This window comes from Triticum urartu, chromosome 1, assembly GCF_003073215.2.
Source record: "Triticum urartu cultivar G1812 chromosome 1, Tu2.1, whole genome shotgun sequence".
Classification (NCBI taxonomy): domain Eukaryota; kingdom Viridiplantae; phylum Streptophyta; class Magnoliopsida; order Poales; family Poaceae; genus Triticum; species Triticum urartu.
Window position 1 is genome coordinate 42,001,648 of NC_053022.1, and position 23,722 is coordinate 42,025,369.

Sequence of the window (23,722 nt, forward strand, 5' to 3'; positions counted from 1 at the left end):
TAGGTGTCCTGTTGCTTTATCGGGGACGGGGGCGAAGTCCGTCCCGTCCGTCGTCGCTCCTCCTCGTGTTGACACGCGCCCTGGCCAGCGGTGCATGCGATGCCATGTAGGCAGGCAGGCAGGCAGCTGTGGTGGCGCGGTGGTGGGGTCTTCACGAACATCTGCATGCCGCCACGCAGGTGCCTGCCTAGTTGGTTGGGTCAACAGCTGCATGTGAACGGCGGTGGTGACTTGGTCGATGCGGGCCTGGCGGTGGCCCTGTAGATGTCCTCGACAAGGGCCTTGCCGGGCCCCCGGCAAGGGTCTTGCCGTGGCGCCCGCTGTCGTCCCCGGCAAGGCGCTTGCCGGGGCTCTCGTGGTTTTCCTTGGTTGGGATCCCGCCAAGGATCGTCGTCTTCTAGTGCTCATCTGATCTTGAATGTTTCTTCACAAAGATCTGCATGCCACCACAGAGGTGTCTCCTGAGCCCTTGCCCCAACATAGTGGACCATGGTGGGGGCTGTGGACTCAAGGGCGACTCGCTCCGTAGGCGTGGGGCGACCTGCCGCGGCAAGGGTCTTGCCGGGGCTGCTAAGGCTGACCCCGGCAAGGATCTTTTCGGGGGGAGCCGCTTCGTCCCTTTGCTCTTCGTGGTCTTGGCCTTGGCGTTGTTCCAGCTACCTTGGACTTCGGTCTTACCCTGGCTCACCTCCCTTGCCCTGCTTGGTGTGGTCGCCGGCGTGGCTCTGACTGCCCGTGCACAGTCATAGGGGTACAAAAAGTATACCCCTCTTTTTGTATACCGACACTTAGAGTGCCTGCTAGTCCAGCATACAGAGTCATGGCTAGTTTATGGTATGCACACAATCGTTAATTGGTGGTTTAAATATGCGCAAGGGATATGCAATGTAGTATCATGTAGAGATATCTGAAATTAGCCGTGTCAACTTGCAGATAGGGTTACACAATGAAAAAGTACAAGATGTATGTGGCAATTTCATGGAACATCGCAAAAAAAAGGAGAGGCAGCGGTGAGCCTATACAGTGTGCTATGGTATGTCACTCCTCCATTGCAATCATTGTGACATGTTACTTGTATGTCAGTTCTATTAGCCAAGTTTCTTAGGGACAGTTATCACGAGTTATCCTAAGAAAATAAGCACCTGTGAATATAAGCTCCATGTAATAAGCCAACCAGTTCTTTTCATTGTGTTTTTAGCTTATCTTTGGTATGATCAGTGGAAAGTCTAGATTGCATTATATTTTTTTTCATTTTGCTGCCCATATGGAAATTAATTTGACTTGCAAACATCACAAATTGAACCCAGTGCAGTAATTAATATGATAGGAAAACAGGCCATCACTATTTGCTCAAAATGCAAATACAAAGATACCATCTACTTGGCACAATCTACTTTGGTCAATGTTTTCCATAGAGATCCCATTCCTAATTTAAACGAAGAATGCATGACCCACATTTAAATGAAGAACAATTATTTATTGAAATTCGATGGTCCAACTGGCTGGTTATTATTGTATAGCAGCACCACCTGAAAGCATCATATAGCAGCAGCAGCTCATAGCAACTCATCATACAGCAGCAGCAGTCTGCAATTCATCATATACCAGCAGCAGCTCATAGAAATTCATCATATAGAAGCAGCAGGAGCAGCTCATAGCAATTCATCATATAGCAGCAGCAGGAGCAGCTCATAGCAATTCATCATATAGCAGCAGCAGGAGTAGCTTGTAGCAACTCATCATATAGCAGCAGCAGGAGCAGCTTGTAGCAACTCATCATATAGCAACAGCGGCGGCTCATAGCAATTCATCATATAGCAGTAGCAGCAACTCATAGCAACTCATCATACAGCAGCAGCTCATAGCAATTCATCATATAGCAGCAGTAGGAGCAGCTCATAGAAATGCATCATATAGCAGCAGCAGAAGCAGCTCATAGCAATTCATCGTATAGTGGATCAGAATGAAAATTTGGCAAAAAATCAGAGGAGATCCTCACCTTGTTGGATGAGCTCATCCTTCAACAGCACCTCAAGGCCATGGCCTGGGAGGAGGGGAGGGGGAATAAGGTGCCTTCTGCCGCAGTGTGGCATCAGCTGTAGTTGTGCAACGCCCGCTGGAGTAGTGCGTTGGACGAACCACAGTGGAGCAGCTGCTGGAGACCATGAGAATGAGGGGCGGTGCCAGAGGGAGGAGAAGCCAGGGAGATTTGCCCCTACCCACCGGCCATGTAGCCTAGCTGGACATAGCATCGTCGAGGACAAGGCCAGATGGGACCAGTGGCGACGGCTCGCTGGAGGAACCCTAGTGCTGCAGGCAGGGGATCGAGGTAGAGGGAAAGGGGAGAGGAGATGCAAGCGGGCAGGGCAATGAATGCTTGCGTGTTTGTTTTTACTTGAGGGTCAGGTGTGACACGGGCGTTAGCAGTTGCATTTTGAGTGTAATATAGGCAGACAACAGAGTCATTTCACTATTCCCCTTCCCTTCAATTTTTAGTGAGGTTCTACCCGAAACACCCCCCCCCCCTCCAAAGCAAAATTAGTTAAGCCCAAGCCCATAAGTCAAAAATGACTTCTTTACATCTTTTATGGCTTATTTTGACAATATGCCCTGAAAAGGCGGAATCGAACTGGCCCTTAACCTACAATTCAATTGTGCGTGCAATGATGAATCACTCCTGCCTGCTATCTGTACATTTAGGCATCATCATACATGGCATAACCTAATACATGTGCATTCCATTGTAGAATCTGGAATATGCAATGTTTATGTTAGTTCATACGTTGCACATGATGTTTAAATGCCCATTAAATCTGGTCAGTCAAGTGATGGTCTTTAAGCCTCCTTCTTTGCTTCTTTTCTTCATATGTAAGATTTGCTCACACTTCTGTTCAATTGCTTATTTGCATCAGCCAGCCATACTAGGACTGTTTTCTTTGATTACTTGTTGTTCTTGACCTAACACTCTAACAGAGCTTATCAACGATTTAAACACTAAGGGCTGTTGTAGTGGGGCCTTGTCTAACTCATAGGTGACATGAAGGTTTGGCTGTACACTACACTAGGCTCTCCAAGAGTACCTGGAGATCTAGTTCGAAGGTATGCCTAGTTTTTACATAGTGCAGACATAGTAAATGCTCATTTCATTGTGTGCAAGTGCAAGAGATGTGACATGTTTCATTATGTGGTGTTGTTTTGTTATAGTCTCATCCTTTTGTGTTCACGGACTGGAAAGTATGCATATTTATCTTCCAAGGAGATGAGTAACTAGTTTGTGTCACCTTGCAGAGGGGATGCAATGAAGATAAGATTGAGGATTTCCAAGTACAAGATGTTAGGAAGGAGCCTTGCAAGATAAGTAGGAGCTGCGCTGAGCCTCTTCAACCTGCTAAGGTAAGTCACTGTATGCAACTCAACAGTTCAATTCCTTGTTTGTTTCAGGCATAGTTAATTTTCTATTTTCAACTGCTTTATTTGTCCTCAGTTAATGAGATGCCCAAATAATCATGCCTGGCGTTCGGTACTTGTATCACTATTAGTTGACATAATTAAAGGCCTTACCATTTAATTACTCTACCGAAGTGTGCCTGAAGCTTTGAAGTCTATTAACCAACTACTATTGCATGAGGCTCACAATCTAGTTTATACTACGCTAATGATTGCATAGTTTTGCCTGCTGTAGTATGTTTGTATGAAACCCTCTGCTGTTCATTATGCTCCCTAAGACTTCAATTGAGGCACAGAATGGCCAACTGCTTGCTTACTTATATGCAACGTGCTGTCTAAATTTGTAACTTGTCTGTGTTTTTGATTGGGCCCCAACACCATGCTCCTCTGGTGAGCTAAGAGGGATTTCTGTATGCAGGCTGCACAGACTATCTTTTTTATAATTTTTAAAATATCACCTGCTTATGCTTCATGACGTGTAACAATTTTTTTTAAGTGACGTGTGACATTATTGTTAGTCCTATTTTGCCATGTAGTACAAAATAGTGTCTTGTTCGCTTCACTGTTGTAACTATATTTTTGCCCTAGTCATGTGTACTTATAGAAACATTTCAGGATGAAGTGACATCAACACAAAGATATGCGAGCAGTGCGGCATGGCCGTTACCGAATGATTATGGATTGGAATTGGAATGTGCTGATGTTCTCGAGCATCAACTAGAGGTGGCAAGACAACATGTACATGATTGTCAACATATAATCAACAAGTTGATACTGGACATGCAGGTATTAGATGCAGGAGTCAAAAAATGAAACAAGACACTGAGGTAACCATGAAGGAATTGGAGATTTTGCAGACTGAAATTTGTGCTATCTGAATCCGGCCAATCCTATTTTCTGAAGAGATTATAGTTCAAATGGAGTTAAGTTGATGCGCGTCCATGATGTATGAGCTGTATTTGCCCAGTGTATGTAATTTGTTGTTTGTGTATGCTTTATTATCACCTGTGCCGAACCATAATGCCCAGTGGGTAGAATCGGCTGTAATTTCTTTATTGTATAGTGTAGGATTATTCTACCTTTCTATGCCTTGATCTCTTTGTTGTAATAGTGTAGGCTTTTTAGAGGTGATAGTATTGAGTAGGATAATTCTTTGAATATGCTATATCGTTCAAACGGGGGCCAATTCGCCCGACCATGGCCCTTCACGGGCCGTCGGATCCATGGGCCTTCTACGTGTCGTAGGATCCATGGGCCTTCTACGTCTCATAGGATCCATGGGCCTTCTACATCTCGTAGGATCCATGGGCCTTGTACGTCTCGTAGGATCCATGGGCCGCCGGCTCATTTATGGGTCTTGTACGGGCCTTTAATGGGCCGTAGACGGGCGTTTAAGGGAAATCGTACGTTTTATGGGCTGACCATAACGGGCCGTTAATAGGCTGTATTTGGTGATGCTATGAAATTGTCCCAACAGACTAACGGTCCACAAACGGGCCGACTGTAACGACAGGCTGAATTTGGCCCACAAGCAGAAAATGACAGTAACGGGCCGTAAGTAACCGAATGCTGCAAATGAGCCCAAGTATAAATGGGCCCTCAGAAGGCCGAAAGTTAACTTGGGCTGGAAACGGCCCAACGGAATAACGGGCCGTTAATGGGTATAAAGTGATACATTGTTCATTACGGGTCAGTTTCACCACGGGCCGTTAATGGGTGTAAAGTAATACACTGTTCATTACGGGCCAGTTTCAGCACGGGCCGCTAATGGGCCAAGAGTTACAAAGGGCCTCATATGGGCCGAAAGACGTCATGGGCTATACATGGGCCAGAAGTGAAAACGGGCTGGTATCATATTGGATGGCCCAGATGACGCTACTGGGCCTAATTCGGATTGGGCGTAACGGGCCTTGGGTTAGCAGGCTGCAAATGGGCTATATGAGAACAGGTCGTTAACAGGCTTTCCATGGGCCGGCCCGCCAGCTTTTGACCAAGTCAAACGGGCCGGCCTTTTCACAGGAATGGGCAACTGTTGGGCCGTGCCACGTGTCGACGTATCATAGGCGCCTTCTGTCCAGTGAGTGGATGACATCTGTCCCAACGATGAGCCGACACGTGTTTCCTCTAGCCAATGATGATTTTACACATGGAAAATCCCCATTGGTTGGGGTTGTTAACGGGTTATCGGATCCAAAACCCGACCCGATAGCTTAACGGCGTTCCGTTACGGTGGATGCCACGTGTCGGTCACCCTTGACGAAAGCACTTCTGTGACGCGCGATTTATTGTCATGGAAGTGGACACTTCCGTGATGATAATTTTGGTAATGTCATGGAACACTTCTACAACAGCACATGTATGACTATCTTGATTCTGTCATAAATTTGTCATGGATGTACATGCATGACAAAAAAGCAACCTACTGTGACAAACACGTATCATCACGGAAGTGTATTTTTTTTGTAGTGCAGTTTTGCAGCAAGCTGGCCCAGATAAGACTCCAGCTCGCCATTCTTGGCCTTGATACTCCCAAGTTCGTCGGTCAGTTTCTCCTTGTCCTTCTTCAGTTGCTCGACCTCCCGATTGGCATCAGAAACAGCAGTCTTTAGCTTGGAGTTTTCTTCTTCTAACTTGCTGATTGAAGCAAGCTTCTTGTCAGCAAGCGTTGTTTTCTCGCGCGCCTCCTTCTGTGTTGCAGCAAGATCCTGATCCTTCTTCTCCAAAGCCTGCTTCATTTTCTTTAAAGAAATAACATTCTTCAGACGGGCTTGGAGTTGGCGGTTTTCACTACATACATCTGTTCGAGTGGAGTCACTCGGTTCAAAAAATGGAAAGGAAAATGCCAGCAGTGGTATATACAGTTGGCAATTGGTTACCTCCCATGGCAGCTACTTCGTCATGGGCGGTCTTGAGATTCTTCTTGGCCAATTCCAGATCAAGGTTGTGGCTGATTTGCTGTTTGTTCATTGCAGAAAGCTGAGCCCCAAGATCACAAGATTTCTGCAGTTAAAGCCATATCAGTCGACAGAGATAAAATACATCACAATGATAGCTACTCTAAGACTACCACCGAATCAAACATTCAACGGCAGTCTCGGGGACTACACCCAGTGGGTGCACTTAGCGTGCCCCCACTGATTTTGTAAGAGAGAGAGGTTCAGATTCTCAGACCACAGTCGACTGCTCGCAGTCACCTATGGTCTCGGGGAATACACCCAGTGGGTGCACTCAGCGTGCCCCCACTGGTTTTGGTTCCACTCGGCGTGGTCTGCCCAGCTCGAGTGGAACCAAAAAAAAGTTCCTAATCTCAGACCACAGTCGACTTCCCGTAGTCAACTATGGTCTTGGGGACTATACCCGGTGGGTGCACTCAGCGTGCCCCCACTAGTGCAAAGATTCAGCTCGAATCGACACAAAGAGACATACAATTTCCAAACAGCCACTCCCCAGTGGGTGATCAGACAAGAAATACGGTCGATCAGAAGTCAACTAACCTGGACATTGGCTTGCAGAGCAGCTCCAGCGTTGAAGGCTACCTGACTAGCCTCATGCACCACATTCATTTGCCCCATCACAAGATTCAACTGACAAAGAGCTTCCTTGGCAGCAGCCGGTGGATCGTCCGGAGTTTGATATGCAGTAAAAAGTGATGAAGGCAGAGCAATCGAAGCAGCCACCAGATCCGACGCAGGGAGTTGTATCGGCGCAGCAGAAGTCTGAGCAGCTGATCCTGAGGGGCAGTCAGTCGACAGCGGAACAGTGAAGGTGACGTTGGTTCGAGCCGGATATGTCGATCGCTCAACCGCCGTCCCAGGCGTCACAGTCGACCGAGGAACCTGGACTTCAGGCGCCTTCCCGCCTAGTTCCTTGTCCTTCCTCCTCCTCCCTATCAGCGGTACTTCTTCTTCATCGTCCGGGAGCACAACAATGTCTCGTGGAACTGCAACAAACAGAGAAAGCCATAAGGATAACCGATGAACCATCCAGTCGACCAAATGAATTCGAATCGGGTAGACTTACTGGCTTTGGAGGTGACGGCGTCGTCAGCTTCCTCGTCGGCTGGAGTCTTGTCAATATCCATATTAGTCGCAGCTGAGGTCGGGCTATACAGGTTCATCACCCACTCGATCAGAACAAGAAAACCGGTCGGAACAGGAAATTCGGTTGGAACAAGTAAATACGAGAAAAACGTTTACCCAGAAGCAACAGGGACGTCCATCTTGATTCTAGGCAAGGTCTTCTGAGCCTTCGAAGGATTAATTTTGGGCTGCTTGGTGACCTTCTCAGTCAATTCTGGAGTCAAGGACCGAGCGCGCTTGTGAGATGGAACACTCGACGCCACAGCTTTGCTGCGCTTGCTCGCGGGGTCATGGCGCAGCTTGGATCGACATTCAGAACGAGGCGGTGAGTCGGCCACTTCCTCATCGTCCGATTCATTGCTCTCATCGTCATCATCGTCAGCTGGGAACTCCCACTCGCCGCTCTCCTCGGTGTTGTCCTCGCCCTCTTGGTCTTGCTCCATAGCTTGTTCACCATTGGGCATCGAATACATCTCCGTGTAGATCTGCAGAACAAGGGATCGATCATTAGTCAATCGGACCAACAATCAGTCGGAAAATCCGTTCAAAAATTCAATTATGATGACCAGACCTTGTCTGGCAGGTTGCTGTCGCTGAAAGGGTCGACTCTCCTAGCGCCCCTGGGGTTGTCCTTGTTCCCGGTGATCCCCATCAACCACTCGGCCACTGTCTTGGCCTCCACCTCCTCCGGATGAACCCGAGCGGTGTCACCAGCCCCGGAGTACATCCACATGGAGTGGTCTCGAGCTTGGAGAGGTTGGATCCGCCGACTGAGGAACACCTTGAGCAGATCCATACCGGTGACACCTTGGTTAATCAGTTGGACTACTTTCTCGACTAGCAGTCACTTTCAATGAAGATGGAGTTTGAACACGGTCGAAAGAGAAAGGGGGGATCCCAGTCGACTGGCCTGGGGTCGCGATGTCTTGGAAGTAGAACCAGGTCGACTGCCAGCCCTTGACCGACTCCGGAAGAGTCATCGGGGGGAAAGAACTCCTCTTCCTCTTCTGAATGCCCAGACCCCCACACATCTGAATAACGTGGGCCTTCTCGTCGTTCGAGTTCGCTTTCTTCACATTTTGGGATGGGATGGTAAAGATGTGCTTGAAAAGACCCCAGTGCGGTCGGCACCCCAGGAAATTCTCACACATGGAGATGAATGCGGCAAGATATGTGATGGTATTGGGGGTGAAATGGTGGAGTTGGGCACCAAAGAAATTCAGGAAACCTTGAAAGAAAGGATGTGGTGGAAGCGAGAAGCCGCGGTCGACATGGGTGGCGAGCAGAACACACTCACCCGGTCACGGCTATGGCTTCGTTTCCCCCCTCGGCAGACGCGCAGACTTATGGAAGATCGGCCCTAGCTCGGCCATATCATCCAAGTCCTCCTGCCGAAGCGAAGATCGGATCCAGTCTCCTTGGATCCAACCCGACGGCAGCCCCGAGCGCGATGAAGACCCCCGATTCATCTTCTTGTTCTTCGCCGCCCCCGTAGCCTTCTTCGCAGGCTCTAGCGCCGCCGTTTTGTCCTTCCCCATGGCGGCGGAGCAGCGGCGTCGAGAGTGGATAGGCTGGACGAAGTGGAGATGTGAGGGGAAGAAGAAGGGAAATGGACGCGCATAGTACAAACGCCTCGGCCTCGCCGCTTTGAAAGGCCTGCTTCCGAGTGGCTGACGCGTGGGCCCGAGCGCTCCTGTCAAATCCCCCCAACAGTCGCACACGGGATACGTGGCGAAAAAGGTGGCGTGGAAATCGGAAAGTCCTATTTATCTACTCCACTTACCGCGGGGCGCTCCGCCTGGCGTGCTTCCACCAAAATTTCGAATCCCGTGAAATCCGGGATCCTACACAACCGATCACGCCAAAGATCTCATGTCAGAGATATCACTCAATGGATGATATCGTTTAAACCAGTCGGCAATTATTGAATCGATCAAGGCGACTGAAGCGAAGCTGAAGTTCTAACAACTGGCATCCACTTGGAGATAAAGACAAGTCAAAGCAAGAGTAAAAGCAAGGTCAACTTCATCCTTCTTTTTCACTAAAACCTCGATCCATTCGGGGGCTAATGATGAGGACATAAACCTGGGGTAGGGTCATAGGCCTGACCTATACGTCCTACCTAAGGTCCTTGTCCTAAGAACAAAGAAGTTCAAGAATCAGAAGAAGGGATCCAGCAAAGGTGTCGAGTGAAGTTCAGTCGACCTACCATCCACTCGGAGACCCCACTTTATCCAGCTCACTCGACCATCAAACCACTCGACAATAAGAAGACCTAAAGCCGCTCTGCGCGGCAATGGTCGGGCATTTACTCATGTATTAAATGATCATTTGTAGCACTTCAATACAGGCGTTACCTGTAACGCCACCTCTTTATGTACATTGAATCCTATGTAACGGAGGGGGGTGGGGTCCTGGCGCACTCTATATAAGCCTGGGACAAGGGTTCACACCCCCTGTAACTCACATGCTTATAATCCAGTCAACCGCCTCCGGGCTCCGAGACGTAGGGCTATTACTTCCTCCGAGAAGGGCCTGAACTCGTAAAAGTTGTGTGTACAACTCCTCCATAGCTAGGATCTTGCCTCTACATTCCTACCCCCCTATTCTACTGTCAGACTTAGAACCAAGACACCTCCGGTAGCAGCCGCGTCGGCAAAGGAGTCTGTTATGGATGGAGGCCCGCAGGATCTGGCCATCGCGGCATTGGACAATGACAAGGAGACAGTCGCTGATGGAAGCTTGGACGGCAACGACAACGATGCAGAGCAGGATGCAGCTATGGATGCTCTAGTCCTCGAGATTTTCGCCTTCTCCAACGATAGGAGCGAGGACGAGGAGGGAGAGGAACATTTGGCGAAGGGGGTCGAAGTCTGCTGAGCGGGAGCTGGGGAGTCAAAGTCCATCGAGCGGGAGAGATGGAGAGGTAGTAGATAGCAGAAGCCTAGGAGAGAAGGACCGGAGATGCTTGCCTCTGATACCAAGTTAGGCTATGCAAACACAGACAATGATGTATTCTATGTATCCGGCTGTACATAGTGTTACATGAGAATGAGAGAGAGAGAGGGAGAGGGAGAGAGCAAAGAGATCGTGTGTAGTTACAACGGCATGAGCTAGCTATCCCTGAAATGTATAGATGGATGCACAAAGACATTGAGGCCCCGGAGAAGCTGTCTGCATGGTTAGCCACCTGGCCAGTGAAGTGTTGGTCCAACAGTCCAATCTCTTTCACTACCAGAATTTACCTAGTTGCCGACAGCCTCATCTATGCCGACGGCGCCCGACGGCATATGTATATCTATGCCGACGGGGGCGGTCGGCATAATACGACCGTGGGGACAGCTCGCGGTACGCCTACGGGGGCCGACGGCATAGACGAGGCCGTCGGCATAGAACGGGCCCACAGCGGCGACCGCTTGACGGCGTCGAAACTACGCCGACGAGGGCTAACGGCAGCCGTCGGCATAGATTTGCTGACATTACCGATCCGCGCCGTCGCCACATCATCGATCCCAGGGAGTGAGGGCCCGTGGTGTGGCAGAGATATGCCGACGGCATACATGCCCTCCGCCACGGCATCGATCCGCGTGCAATGCCACGTCATCGATCCGTGGGATCGTAGCTCCGTGTGCGCAGCCGTCGACATACCTCTATTTTTATTTTTTTTATTTTTAATTTATATTATTTTGTATTTTGTATTTTTTTTCACAACATAAATGTGCTTATCTAAACAAAAAACATACCCCGATGATATATCGATTGCCCCCCTCACGGCGCTGCCGCCGTGTCATGGAGGGCGGAAACGGTCGACACGGAGGCGCCATGTGGCATGGCTATGCCGACGGCTTGGTCGTCGGCATAGCTATGCCATGTGGCGCCTCCGGGTTCGGCGGCACTTGACGGCGGCGCCGACACCCACCGTTAGGCTAGGAACGTTGCCGACGGTCGAGGCCGTCGATATAGATGTACGGACGCTGTCGGGATAGCACCTATGCGGACGGCCTACGGGGTTACGCCGACGCATATGTGGCCGACGGCCCTATGCCGACGGCGGCCGTCGACATAGGCCTGTCCCGACGGGAATCAAGGCTATGCCGACGGCCTGTGCCGTCGGCATAGGGCTCAATTCCGGTAGTGTTTGGTGGGTTTAAACTCCTCCATCTTCACTCCGTTCACCAAAAAGATAGAGGTTAGAGAGTTTTCTCTCTCTTGGCAGTGCCATGAGGTTAGAGAGTTTTCCGTCCTCGCTGATCTGATTATTTGGATCTGATGAGTTTATGTTGTTGTGCCAAGCTTTTTTGTTAGTTTGATTCATTATAAGGTGAAAATTTTCATCGACACTATGCTGAAGATATAGTGATTCGACGGTCTGCACTTCTAGGAGATCATCGCCTAAGTATGTTCATCAATCAAGACTTTCCATCTTTTTAGATGGGCAACTCAAGGCACTTTCAAAAACCATTATTGATAATGTTCGTGCGGGTAAAAGAGCGCTCCGGTTCAATTGCAGCCTCTTTATCGAAATCTTTAGAGTATTTCTTCGAGTAGAGAGTGTTTCCAACAAATTTCATTGTAATTCTTAGTTATATGAGTTGCTTTGTATTTTCTTGAATCTTAGGTCTAAATCAGTATACTTTTAATTGTAAATTTTATGAATATGAATAAAATTACGGGTGTTTAGAAAAAAGAACACTGCCCTCAAAAGGAAAAAGCTCGGTTACAGAAATATCAAACGCGGCGGTCGGCATAAGAAGCGGCGGCGGAAGGCGAGCGAGGAACCCACCTGGCGGAGGTACGTATGCTCAACAAATTCTTCAAAATCTTCACTTTTCCTAGTGGAGGCGGAGTCGGAAGTCCGATGCCAGCCACGCGGTGGGGTTTCGTGGTCTTGACGGAGACGGAGACGGAACTCAGTCGCCGCATATATAAATGCAAGAGAAATCTTTCCCAATCCACTAATAAAATTACAAGCACACACGCAGACTCAGGCGATTCGAGGCGAGGATCTAAGAGAGCTTGAGATCGGCGATGGCAGCGGCGATTCGGCAGGCGGCGAGGAGGTTGGCTGGCTTTGTTCTCCAGCGAACGAAAACGGAGGTGCCAAGGAGGCTCATCCACGGCGGTCCGCCGGCAGCAGCCCCCTCTTCCCTCCGGCATACTTCCTCCGGTGTTGAGGTACCGAAAATCACGACTTCTATCGATTATTTCATCGACTGCTGATTGATTCGCTACTGTGTTCTGCGAATAACATGATTAGGGATCTAGCAATTCCACGCCTCGCAATACTGTAGGTCTCATAATCAAATCCTTTTCCCAAACGGCAAGATGGGGATCGCTTACCCTAGGATTATCTATGCTAGCTAGTTCCAAATTATTTTGTAAAACTTAGTTTCGCCATAAGTAAGCATGATTCGAAAATGAAATATCTTTTGCAGATATTAACACATGACACTGTTTGGTTTTTAGGCATGCCTACAATAACATTCTAGATCAACTGTAGCTATGTAGGCTTGCATCGATGAATATGTTGTTAGTTACTGTATCTAACTTCTACGTAATTTGTAAAGGAAATAGCAGTGCCATAAATTTCTTAGTGAAATAAACTATTTTTGTTTGCATGGCCAGCTTCCTTCTGCGAAACCTGCTTCAGGGCATTATCAAGATGGGAAGGCTTCTGCTTTGAGGGAAATCAAGAAGAAGAGAGAAGAGTTGTTTGATCTGATTGCTGACACAGAAAGGCGATACGACACCCGGCTTACCAAGGAAGGCTGTCAAAACACACGCATGCTCCAGCAGCTTGCGGTGCAAATCGAGCCTAGACCCAATGACCCCTTGTGGTATCTACTCAGAACATATCCTGTCCTTTTCATGTTCCCTTTTCCTTGGGATAATCTGTTAACAAATTTTATTACATCTCTGAACTTGCAGGCGGTCGAAACGGTTTTCGAAGAGACTCAATGATTTTCTGGGGCTAGCCGGGGCTGTTATATCATCCTATATGCTTACGCGGAAGTGGCTTCACTTGGACCAAGAGGCAGATCCAAAAGGGGAGAAGACCTAACCAGCAATAATGGCTTCAGTTGGAGAACGAGGCAGAAGATCTAACTAGCTGTCTGGGAATCGAAGTGTAGTCACTAGTATAGAAATGCTCGAGGATGAAGTTATTAGTGCTCTTTTTGGGCATTCCTCAGCTTTTGTACCAGCAACTGTGAAAATTAGTAATGCATTTTTATATGGTTCTGGCTTCAGTTTCCTTTGACCTGACGTGCGATCACTATTTATGGCAAACTGTTTATGCCAATCACACCAGTATGATTTAGGGGAAGCTTGTAGTATTATCTATGCCAGCTCGTGTGTTTTATACAGGGATGAAAACGCTCTCTCTCTCCGCGTTTACCCAATGGAATCAGTTTCCACTGCTAACAGGCTGCCGCGGTGCTGCTCTGCTGGTTTCGTGAGCCAGCACCTTGCCGGCAGTGGGTCCACAGCCCTCGCCGATGGTGCCATGACGGGGCCTCCGGACGGTGTAGGGTGTGCTCGACGCCGCATCGGTCATCGGAGTCTGAAGTGCTGCTCCATCGGGTGTTGGGTCAAGCTGAAATCTTAAGAAAAAGTATTGCTCCACTGAAGAAAGGCAGCTACAGATATGCAGTCATTTGTATTGCTTTGTGTTCTACTCCAAATGTACTATAATACGTTTGGGCAAGTTCAATTATATATTTTTGCAACTTTTTTGTGAAAAAAATTCAAATCTATTACAAAAGTTCATCAGAAGTACAAAACACCTCAAACATAACAAAATTTTCATCATTGTCTCTAGACCTCCGAGTGACCACTACCGAAGTTAGAACGAGCCACCGACGCGCTATTGTGGCCCTATCAAAGCTGACTTGACCTTGTCGTTGACAGCTGGAAAGTCTTCATACACGTGCCCTTAAGGACCAGTACCCTGTAACGTCGTCGTACACGCATGACGAGAAACCCTGACCTCGCCACCCCAAGGAGACGGCAAAAATCTACGCCGGAGGTCCGTCAACTACGTCCAGATGGACAAACTCAAGGAGAATCGAAGTCCAAAAAACAAACTCTAAGAAGAAGCGCTACCATAAGCCCGAACGCCGTACCTGCGAGAACTAAAAAAAAATCTAGCCTAATAAATTGCTAGTCGGAACAAAAGGCACCGGGATTCTCCTCCATGCGACTGACCGCTAAAGCGGCAGACAAAGGGAAGGCGAATCCACGAGTTCGCCGAAAGTTTGGAAGGAAGAAAAACTTTGATCAAAGACGGATCATTTTGATAGTTTCACTCAAATACATGGCAAAACAACAGCAGTGTTTCTAGATAACATATCCAACCTCGTGGAAACAAACATGAGTTCATATCACAATATTTGGGCAACGAAATATCACTTCAAAATCCCAATACCTACGCTAGTGAGCCATGGGAGGCTTAACGCTTTTTGTGTCCGGCTGTATATTGCTCATGGCGAGCAAGAAGCGTTGTGTCACTCGCGTGCCTCAAGTCGGCAACTGCTGCATGGGCCCGACCCATGTGCAAGAGTCTCCTTCAGCGAGCGAGCGTAGGTCAGCTTTTTCTGATTTGTTTCATTTTTTCAACTAATAAAAGGTATGTATTTGAAAACAGTTTCACCAATTTAAAAAATGTTCTTGAATACAAAAAAGTATATCAAAAATGTTCACGATTTAGAAATACTCTTCACCAATTCAAGAAATGCTCAAGAATTCAAAACATGTTCCAGAATTCAAGAAATGTCTGCGAACAATTATTAAAAACGTGGACAATTTTTGAAATACCAAAGAATGTTATGAAATGTGAATATATTTGAAATTTATGAATATTTGTTGAATTATGAAGATTTTGGAAATTCTAAAAAATGAAGTTGTGAGCAATCTTTTAAATTTATTTTATTTCCAAACAATTGAAATTTTCGAAAATATGAACAACTTTTGAAGATTTTTCAAAAATATGATATTTTTTAAAAAGAAAAAGGAGAAAAGAAACAAAAAAACAAGGACCCTGATAAGTGCGAGCCGTGTGGCACGGACACATGGAAGCATTTTTTATATCAAGTTTAGTGAGGCGTGACAGTTTCCTTTTCGGATGGCAAGTTTTGGTCTTTTTTTGTTTGGTTTTTCTTTCCGAATGACATTTTTAGTTGTAAAAAACGTTAGACCCGGTGCTTCACACATGTCGCCCTTATCATTTGGGGAAAAAAAAGGAAAACCAAATAGAACAATACAAGGTACTCCAAAACAAGTCACAAATCTTTGGAGAAGATTCCTAAAACCACTCGTAATGATTCGCTCACTTGCTTTCCTAATGGACCGGCGTATGTCCAACGCTGGAACGTGATCGCTCCCTTAACGCTCACAGTAAGCACGCGACAACTATATCTTGCTCAAAGCGAGATATATGTTGCCCTCGCCGGATATGTTTTTTCCCACACATAGCCATTCGGCCGGCCCAGTTTGGTCTATTTTTTTCGTTCCATCAGGTTTCGATTGAGACGGGGCTGTATTCACTCTGATTTCTTCGATTATTTTCTTTCTTTTTTACTTTTGTTTTCTTTTGTTTCTTCATTTTTTTGTTGTTCTATATTTTCAATAGATTTTCTTTGTTTCTTCTCTGTTTTAATTTTTTTCTCTTTTTGTTTCCTTTCTAGGTTTTCTTCGGGTTTGTTGCTTCCTTTTATTTTTGGCACCTCATTTTTTTTGGATTTCTTGTTTTATTTTTTTTGTTGGTTTTCTTTTATTTCTCACCCATGTTTTTTTATTTTTCCTCGTTATACTTCTGTTTTCTTTGGTTTTCTAATTTGTCTTTTTTGTCCTATTTATGTTTCTTTGTCAGTATTTATAATTTTTTTCTTTTACTTTTTCTAATTTTTTTATGTCTGCGTTCAGATTTTTTTTCCATTTTTTGTGGTTTTCTTATTCTTCTTTGCTTTCCTTTTTTTTTGTCCTTGGACTTTGGTTTTTATTTTTTATTTCGCTTTTGCTTGGTTTCTCTTTTGTTTCTTTCATGGTTTTCATCTCTTTTTCTTTTCTTTCTCATTTTTTCCTTTTTTGTTTCTTTCTTGGTTTCCAATGGGTTTATTTTCTTTGTTTCTTTATCGGTTTTCACTGTATTTCATTCCTTTTGCATTTGTTTCTTTGGTGTTCTTTTTTGTTTCCTCTTCTTTGGTTTCTATTGTTTCTTTTTTGGTTTTTGTTAGTTTTTTTATTTTTCTTTGCTTCTTTTGCTTTTCATTCAATATTTCTTGTATACATCAATAATATTTTTCTTGTACGTGTTTAGCATTTTTAAATAAAATTTAACATTTTCAATTTAGGAGGACGCTAGCGGGTAACAGGTGGGACGCCTGGCTCCATCTTGTGAGACGTTTGATGGATGTTTAGTTGTCTCAACAGTTCGATCAATTGTGCTAGAAGTTAACTAAGAATGAAGAGTTCTCGGTTAAATCCATGTATCTGGATATTATCAACTCTAGCGTTGTTCCTCGTTCAAAACATGTTTGAAAAGTCAAAGTTCCTTTGAAATCAAAGTGTTTATGTGGTTTGTGCATAAACAACTCATTTTAACTAAGGATAATTTGGCAAAACGCAACTGGACAGGATCTACAAGATGTAGTTTCTGCTACCATGATGAATCCATCAAACACCTCTTTCTTGATTGCCCTTTGGCAAAAAATTTGTGGTGGACGGTTCACATAGAATTTAATATTACTCCTCCGAATACTATCAACACGTTATTTGGGACGTGGTTAGATGGGATAGACTCTGAGACATCGAGACATATTCGTGTAGGAGTATGTGCTTTATTATGGGCAGTCTAGAACTGCAGAAATGATTTGGTCTTTAAAAGAACAACAAATATTCATTTTTTGCAGGTTATTTTATGAGCCACTGCGTTGATCCGTATGTGGTCGCTACTCACTTCGACGGAGGCCAGGGAGCGTATGGTTACTGGATCTACCCGATGGGAGATGGTAGCACGGACTATTTTCAACCGGTTTGGATGGCGGTCATGTAATAGGATAGGCAATTAGTTTTCCTATCTCTTATTGCCAGCCGGTTGTGGCTTCTCTTTTACTTTTTTGGCTCTTTGTGAGCCTTTTTCGTTGTTTGTTTGAGACATGAAGAATTGTGTTGCACACTTTGCTCATTAATAATTATGGCCGCATGCATCGTTCTGATGCAGAGGCCGGGGATAACCCTCATTTCAAAAAAAACAAATATAACATTTTTATTCGAAGTTCAACATTTTTCTATGCACATTTCTAGTAGTTTTAAATGCTTGGTTACCATCTTTTTAATTACTAGATTAACATTTGTTGAATACATGGTCGACATTTTCTCTATACATACTTCAACATTTGCAAATGCTTAATTAATATTTTTCATTTATAAGATTAACATCTTTTAACACATTGCTTTCTTTCTGTAAACACTTTCCGTATACATGAGGAAACATTTTCTTCATACTCATTTACCATTTTTGCAAATGCTTTGTTAACAATGAATCAATCTGTGGTTGAATGGTTAGGAGGAAAGTGGTATCCCCAACCCACCAAGATTCAAATCCTTGTGCTCGCATTTTCCTTGGCGAAACAAAAAATTTCCAAAGACATCATTAAGCATATACACCTATTCTCCATTCAAATGTCCGTGCACGTGTTCGTGGACACGCCCATACACACTCCTACTAGTCCGCTAAAAATGTCGGGCATGTATGGTTGGTGGCTAACTTTGCCAATAGTTTCCCACACCATTTTTTCAAACTTGCATTACTTTAGGTGGTCAAATTCTTAGCCACAATTGATAGACCTTGCGGATCGAGTAGGTCAGATAATCGATGGTCCTACCTTCTGCTTGTGGCTGGAGGAGCTCCCGGTGCCGGCCATGGTGCCGGTGATGGCAGAGAGTAGTGGTGGCGGTGCTTCCCGTCAGCAATGCACTAACCCTAGATCGGTAGGGGATTAGGTGGGGTGTACGGCATTGCGACGATATGTTGCGAGCCGCCGGCCACCACCTCTTTATATAGTGCAGGTGACAGGGGCCCGTCACCCATAGTGGGCTGAGCGCCCCTGATCAGGGCGCGGGGTGGGCCGTTGGGCCCACACGGTGGAGATCATCCTAACATTCTCCCCCTTGATCTCAACTTTTACTTTACTTGTTTCATAACAGATCAATACATAGAACATGTTTCATCATCACAGCTCAATTGCCGATAGAATCAGATAGTCACAACGTACCTCTCTGTTTTGAAACAAATTCTTTAACCTTGGGCCCTTTTATTGTCCGGAAATGTTAGACTATACCATAAAACCCATGTCGACTGTGTGTTCTCCGAACACACTGGGCGGTAAGCCTTTAATAAGCAGATCTGCAAACACTTGTCTGTTACTTTTATGCTTCAAGCATTTCTACATAATTCCAGACTTTTTCCTTTACAACGCATAACTCTGTGTCAATGTGTTTGGCATCAACACTTGACTCGTTGTCATAGGAACGACAAACTTAAAATGGTTATCGCTGTTGTCAAACATTATTAACTCCGGGTACAGGTCTCCTTAACCATTTTGCCTGTCCCTCAGCCTCATATCAAGCTATAAAATATCTTTGCATCACATTGATGATAATTGTTTCATTCTTTGGAGCTTTTCCACACAAAAACCTCCAAGTATGAAAGTTAGCGACAATTGTGGATTTCGCTATACATTTCACAAGTCCTGTCTTTGTACTCACAATCTTTTGAGAGCACTTATTTCTTTCAGCATGAGGCCGATATCTTTGACTCCATTCCAGTGATCTATATATGGACTGGAGATTGCCAAAACAACCCGGATATGTGAATTGTGTCAGGGTAATATATCGAGCTTTCAACAGCTGAAGCATATGATACCATATCCATTTTCAATCTTTTCTCATCAACTTTTGGAACACCATAGTTTCTAGTTCCATTACCCTTGACTATAAGAACAGGCGTAGGTTTTCTCGCATGCATACTTTAGAGACCTTTGTTAGCATGTCCATGCGACATTCCAAATACCCCATTTTATTCTTTTATTGGTGAATCTCAATAATTATAACGAGAGTCACTCTACTGAAAACATTCTTTTGAACTTTGAGAACAAGAACTTCTTTTCTCCTGCTGCAGTAGATTGACATCACCACTAGCAAGTAGGACGTCATGCACATGCACAGGATTAGGAAATGAATTTCCCGTTCTATAACTTTGCATGAATACAATTGTCTTCTCATTTTCTTTAACCCAAAAATCATTTGATTCTTCTAACTTTAAATGTCACTGTCTAGAGACTTGCTCTAGTCAACAAAAGACTTCTTGAAGCAGTATCCCTTGTGTTTTTTACTTTCATCTGATGTAACTCAGATCATGATGTCAGTCATGATGTGCCACTAACACTCATTGTAATTTATTCATTCTCTTTGCACAAAATATTTCCTTTGGTAACACATTGACCTTGTAGACCCTTTACATCCTACTTTTTATGCTCCATTGGAAATTACTTATGAGTCCCAAACATCACTGGGATTCACCAATTTTATTTCATCTCATATAGTCTCTTATCATTTAGACAAACAGACACTTCTCAAAGCTTGACTAAGCGCTTCAAATGAGGTGGGATCAACCTCCATTTGAATTTCCCTAACATAAACTTTATAGTAATCAGAAGTATCTGATTTTCTCATTCCTTGAGACCATATGTACCTCAGGTACTAGCACTTCTTTCATATGGGGCTATTGTTGCTCTGTCATTGCCAAGAGGCAAATTAATTCTATAGTCTTTCATTTCCAAGAGACAATAGATTTTACAGGGACTTGTATCACAAGATCCATGTTTACTCATTCATCCTTTATAGAGCTAACAACAGGTGTTGTATAGGTCATACAACATGCTCCCCCAGATTACTCCATCTTCACTAAAAATGGCATATCTTTAAACTTTATTATTTGGGTTTATTCTGTTAAAACTTTCTTTTTTCTGGCACTTCAAGCACCGTCTTAGTATTCCTTAGTCTGCTTTCGGAACTGTAAAAGATCCAGGAATACAACTATTTCTATTCTTAGGGGTATTATTATGACCGTCGTACTTCCCCAGACGATCACATTCTTCATTAGTAGATCACTTTAGATGCATAATGTGCATCACATTATCTAAAGTATAGGGAGGGTTTCATCATTCTTAATTTATCTAATATTTCTTTCTCCCCCTCGAAATGTGGCAAGAAATTTTCTGCCACAATTTCGAAAACCATTATAACTTTTGTGAATTGAGGAAACTTCAATTATCTATTTCATTCATCTGATTACTTCATGCGAAACGAAGTTATCTGTTAATTGATATGGGAGTATTTTTTCCTCATTCCATTTCAGAAACTCAACAGAGTTCTTTATTATTAGTACTTTTGCAAGTCACACTTGCATATCAATCTTATCTTTAGGTTCCTTTGTAACTTTTATTCTCTTTGGATTTATTGAGTGCTTAATGACCGTTACACATAAGGTGTACGGTCGATACTAGGAAAGCATAATAGCTACTCCATACTTTTCTCCTAGAGTGGGACACATTAAACACACATGAGCCATCATATCTTTCTCCTGTCATACATGATAAGTCCTTTGCCTACATTTCTCCTACCATACATGATTTTTTTTGACATAATACTATGTCAACTTTACCCAGTTACGCAGGTATTTTTCCAGACTTTTCCTGCCATGCGGGTTTTATCATAATCATCTTTTCCCGCTATGCGGGTAATTTCCTGTAAGGGACATAAATGTCAGAATTGGCTCTTTTGACTGCATATTCAATCATCAAATTCAGAAATAAATCCAAATGCTCTTGACACACATGCTTGATCCGACGTTGGTCAAATTAAACATGCATGTTGCTTGTTTCATTTCAAATCATGTTGACTGGAAAAATCTTCTTCATGGAGAGTACATGAAAGACATTCGTCAACCAAGACTCTCAATGATCTATCTCTTTTCTTTTGAAGCCATTCTTTAGAGAGAACATACTCCCTCACATTATGACCTTTCTTGGTCATCTTTCGGGTCACAAGTACCTAGCCATTGTCTTTCACGAATGAAAGCATGGAAAACTTTTAGTCTGAGAAAATTAGCCAATAATCAACAATAATGAGCATAAAATTAACCCCGTTGGTCTGGTTAAAAAATATGCACATTAAACTTTTTAGAAAATTTCTTTTATATTCTAAATCACCGTTGGGCAGAATTAGAATAAAACATCACCCTTCTACATTAATTCCATATCACCGTTGGGCGGAAAAGGAAATAATGCATATAACTCACAAACAATATGAAGATAGTATTTCTGTTAAACAACTTTGCTAAGAAATAACCATCATGATCAACTTTATTGCAGCGGGAACAAGAATATACATTTCTCTTGCTCAAGAGCATTTCTTGATCTTTATCTGTTCTCTGAAAATTGATCACTTTGATACAGACTTTATCAGAGATTTAAGCTTTGAACATAAGACTCATAGAATTATAGTACTGTTATCATCAACGTTGGTCAGAAAATAACGATACCATATTTTAACTTTAAACAAATATCTTTCTTTTGTCATAACGGAAACTATCTGAATCTGAATTCACCCACAAGGGAAAACATTGCTAAGAACAATTCTTCCAATTAAATTTTTCCGTTGGTTCCAATTTAATTGGAGGATAAAACTTTTACTTTGCAACGAAAACATGAATGTAAAATTCATGAACTTTTTACTTTTCAAAAACTTGTCTTTAACAAAATCAAAATTCATGAACTTTATTATTTTCTTTGTAAAATTCATGAATTTCTTGTTCTGATTTTTTTTAATTTTCATTTTTAGAAAAATTTTCTGTTTACTTTTCTATTTTCTAAACAAATTTTCGTTGGATTATTTGAATAGAAAAACTATATATAAAATCTGCCCAAAATCTGGACAGAAAGTCAAAATAAGAGGAAAAGACTGCAGCTGGCCCGGCCTGGGCCCAACGCGCGAGTCCCGCAGTGGGAGGAAACGCACAGGGCCTGCCATTTGCACGCCCCTGGCCAAAAACGGCCCGGGCCAGCGCCAGCAGCCCAGCGCGAGCGAGCCGGCCTCGCTACACTTTCGGCCCATGGCCCGTAGCAGATCTAGGGTTTTAATCCTAGCCGTTCTTTGCAATCCAGCGGCCATCCGCGTCGATCGGTCGAACAAAACGACCCACCGCGCCGCTCTGGACGAATCCTAGTCCATTCTCTCCTCCCCCGCGCGCCTCTCCTTTCTCTCTAGCTCCCGCGGCGGCGGAGCTGCTCCAGCGGTCCAGCCGCGCCGCCGGCGAGCCGGCGACGGCGTCGGCCGTCACTGCGCCGCGCGCCACCTCTTCTTCCCTTTCCCCTTCCCCTCTGTCCTATCCTCCAACGACAGAGAGAAATGACGCGGCAGAGCGGTCCTCTGCTCCCCTTCTCGCCCGTGGTTCTCTCTGGCCGACGGCGAGGCTCCCCGGCGCGGCGAGGGTCCTCCTTTCCTTTCCCCTTCTCCATTTCACCCATCACCGCCAGGCCAAGTGAGAGAGACGCTAGTGGTCGCACCCCAAGCTCCCATCTGCGCCCGAGGAATGGAGTGGCGGCGCCGATGCCGACCCCTTCGCCGGTCGCGCGTTCCCCTTGCAGTGAGCGCGCCGCCGTCGAATGGATCGGTGACGGTGCTCTTTCCCCGATGGGGTCTGTTCTTTTTGGCAGTGGGGAAGGCGTGTTACCCCCACTGCCCGTGTACTTTGCCCCTCGCGGGGTTGTTCTTCGTCCAAATGGCTCAGCTTGCCGATGCCCGTTCGGATCGAGAGGAACCGGCGCGGCCTTGCGGCGGCGCACTTTGCCGGCGAGCACTAGGCCCTCTCCGGTGATATCTTTGCCTTGTCACTTTAGGGCTCTTTGGGGAAGGGAAAAAATTCTATGATTTGCACCGAAGATCCTAAACCAAACCTGTCTGATACCATTGATAGACCTTGCGGATCGAGTAGTCTGATAATCGGTGGTCCTACCTTCTGCTTGTGGCTGGAGGAGCTCCCGGTGCCGGCCATGGTGCTGGTGATGGCAGAGAGTAGTGGTGGCAGTGCTTCCCGTCAGCACTGCACTAACCCTGGATCGGTAGGGGATTAAGTG

At 45.0% G+C, this 23,722-nt stretch overlaps 1 protein-coding gene across 1 annotated transcript; it reads left to right on the top strand.

Annotated features, from left to right (window-relative positions):
* Positions 1 to 12,440: 12,440 nt before the first annotated feature.
* Positions 12,441 to 13,850, top strand: LOC125551060. The gene is made up of 3 exons (XM_048714240.1): positions 12,441 to 12,701; positions 13,152 to 13,363; positions 13,455 to 13,850. Exons 1-3 carry the CDS (start codon positions 12,555 to 12,557, stop codon positions 13,585 to 13,587), a joined length of 492 nt encoding a protein of 163 aa, XP_048570197.1. The 5' UTR covers positions 12,441 to 12,554; the 3' UTR covers positions 13,588 to 13,850.
* The last annotated feature ends 9,872 nt before the right edge of the window (positions 13,851 to 23,722 follow it).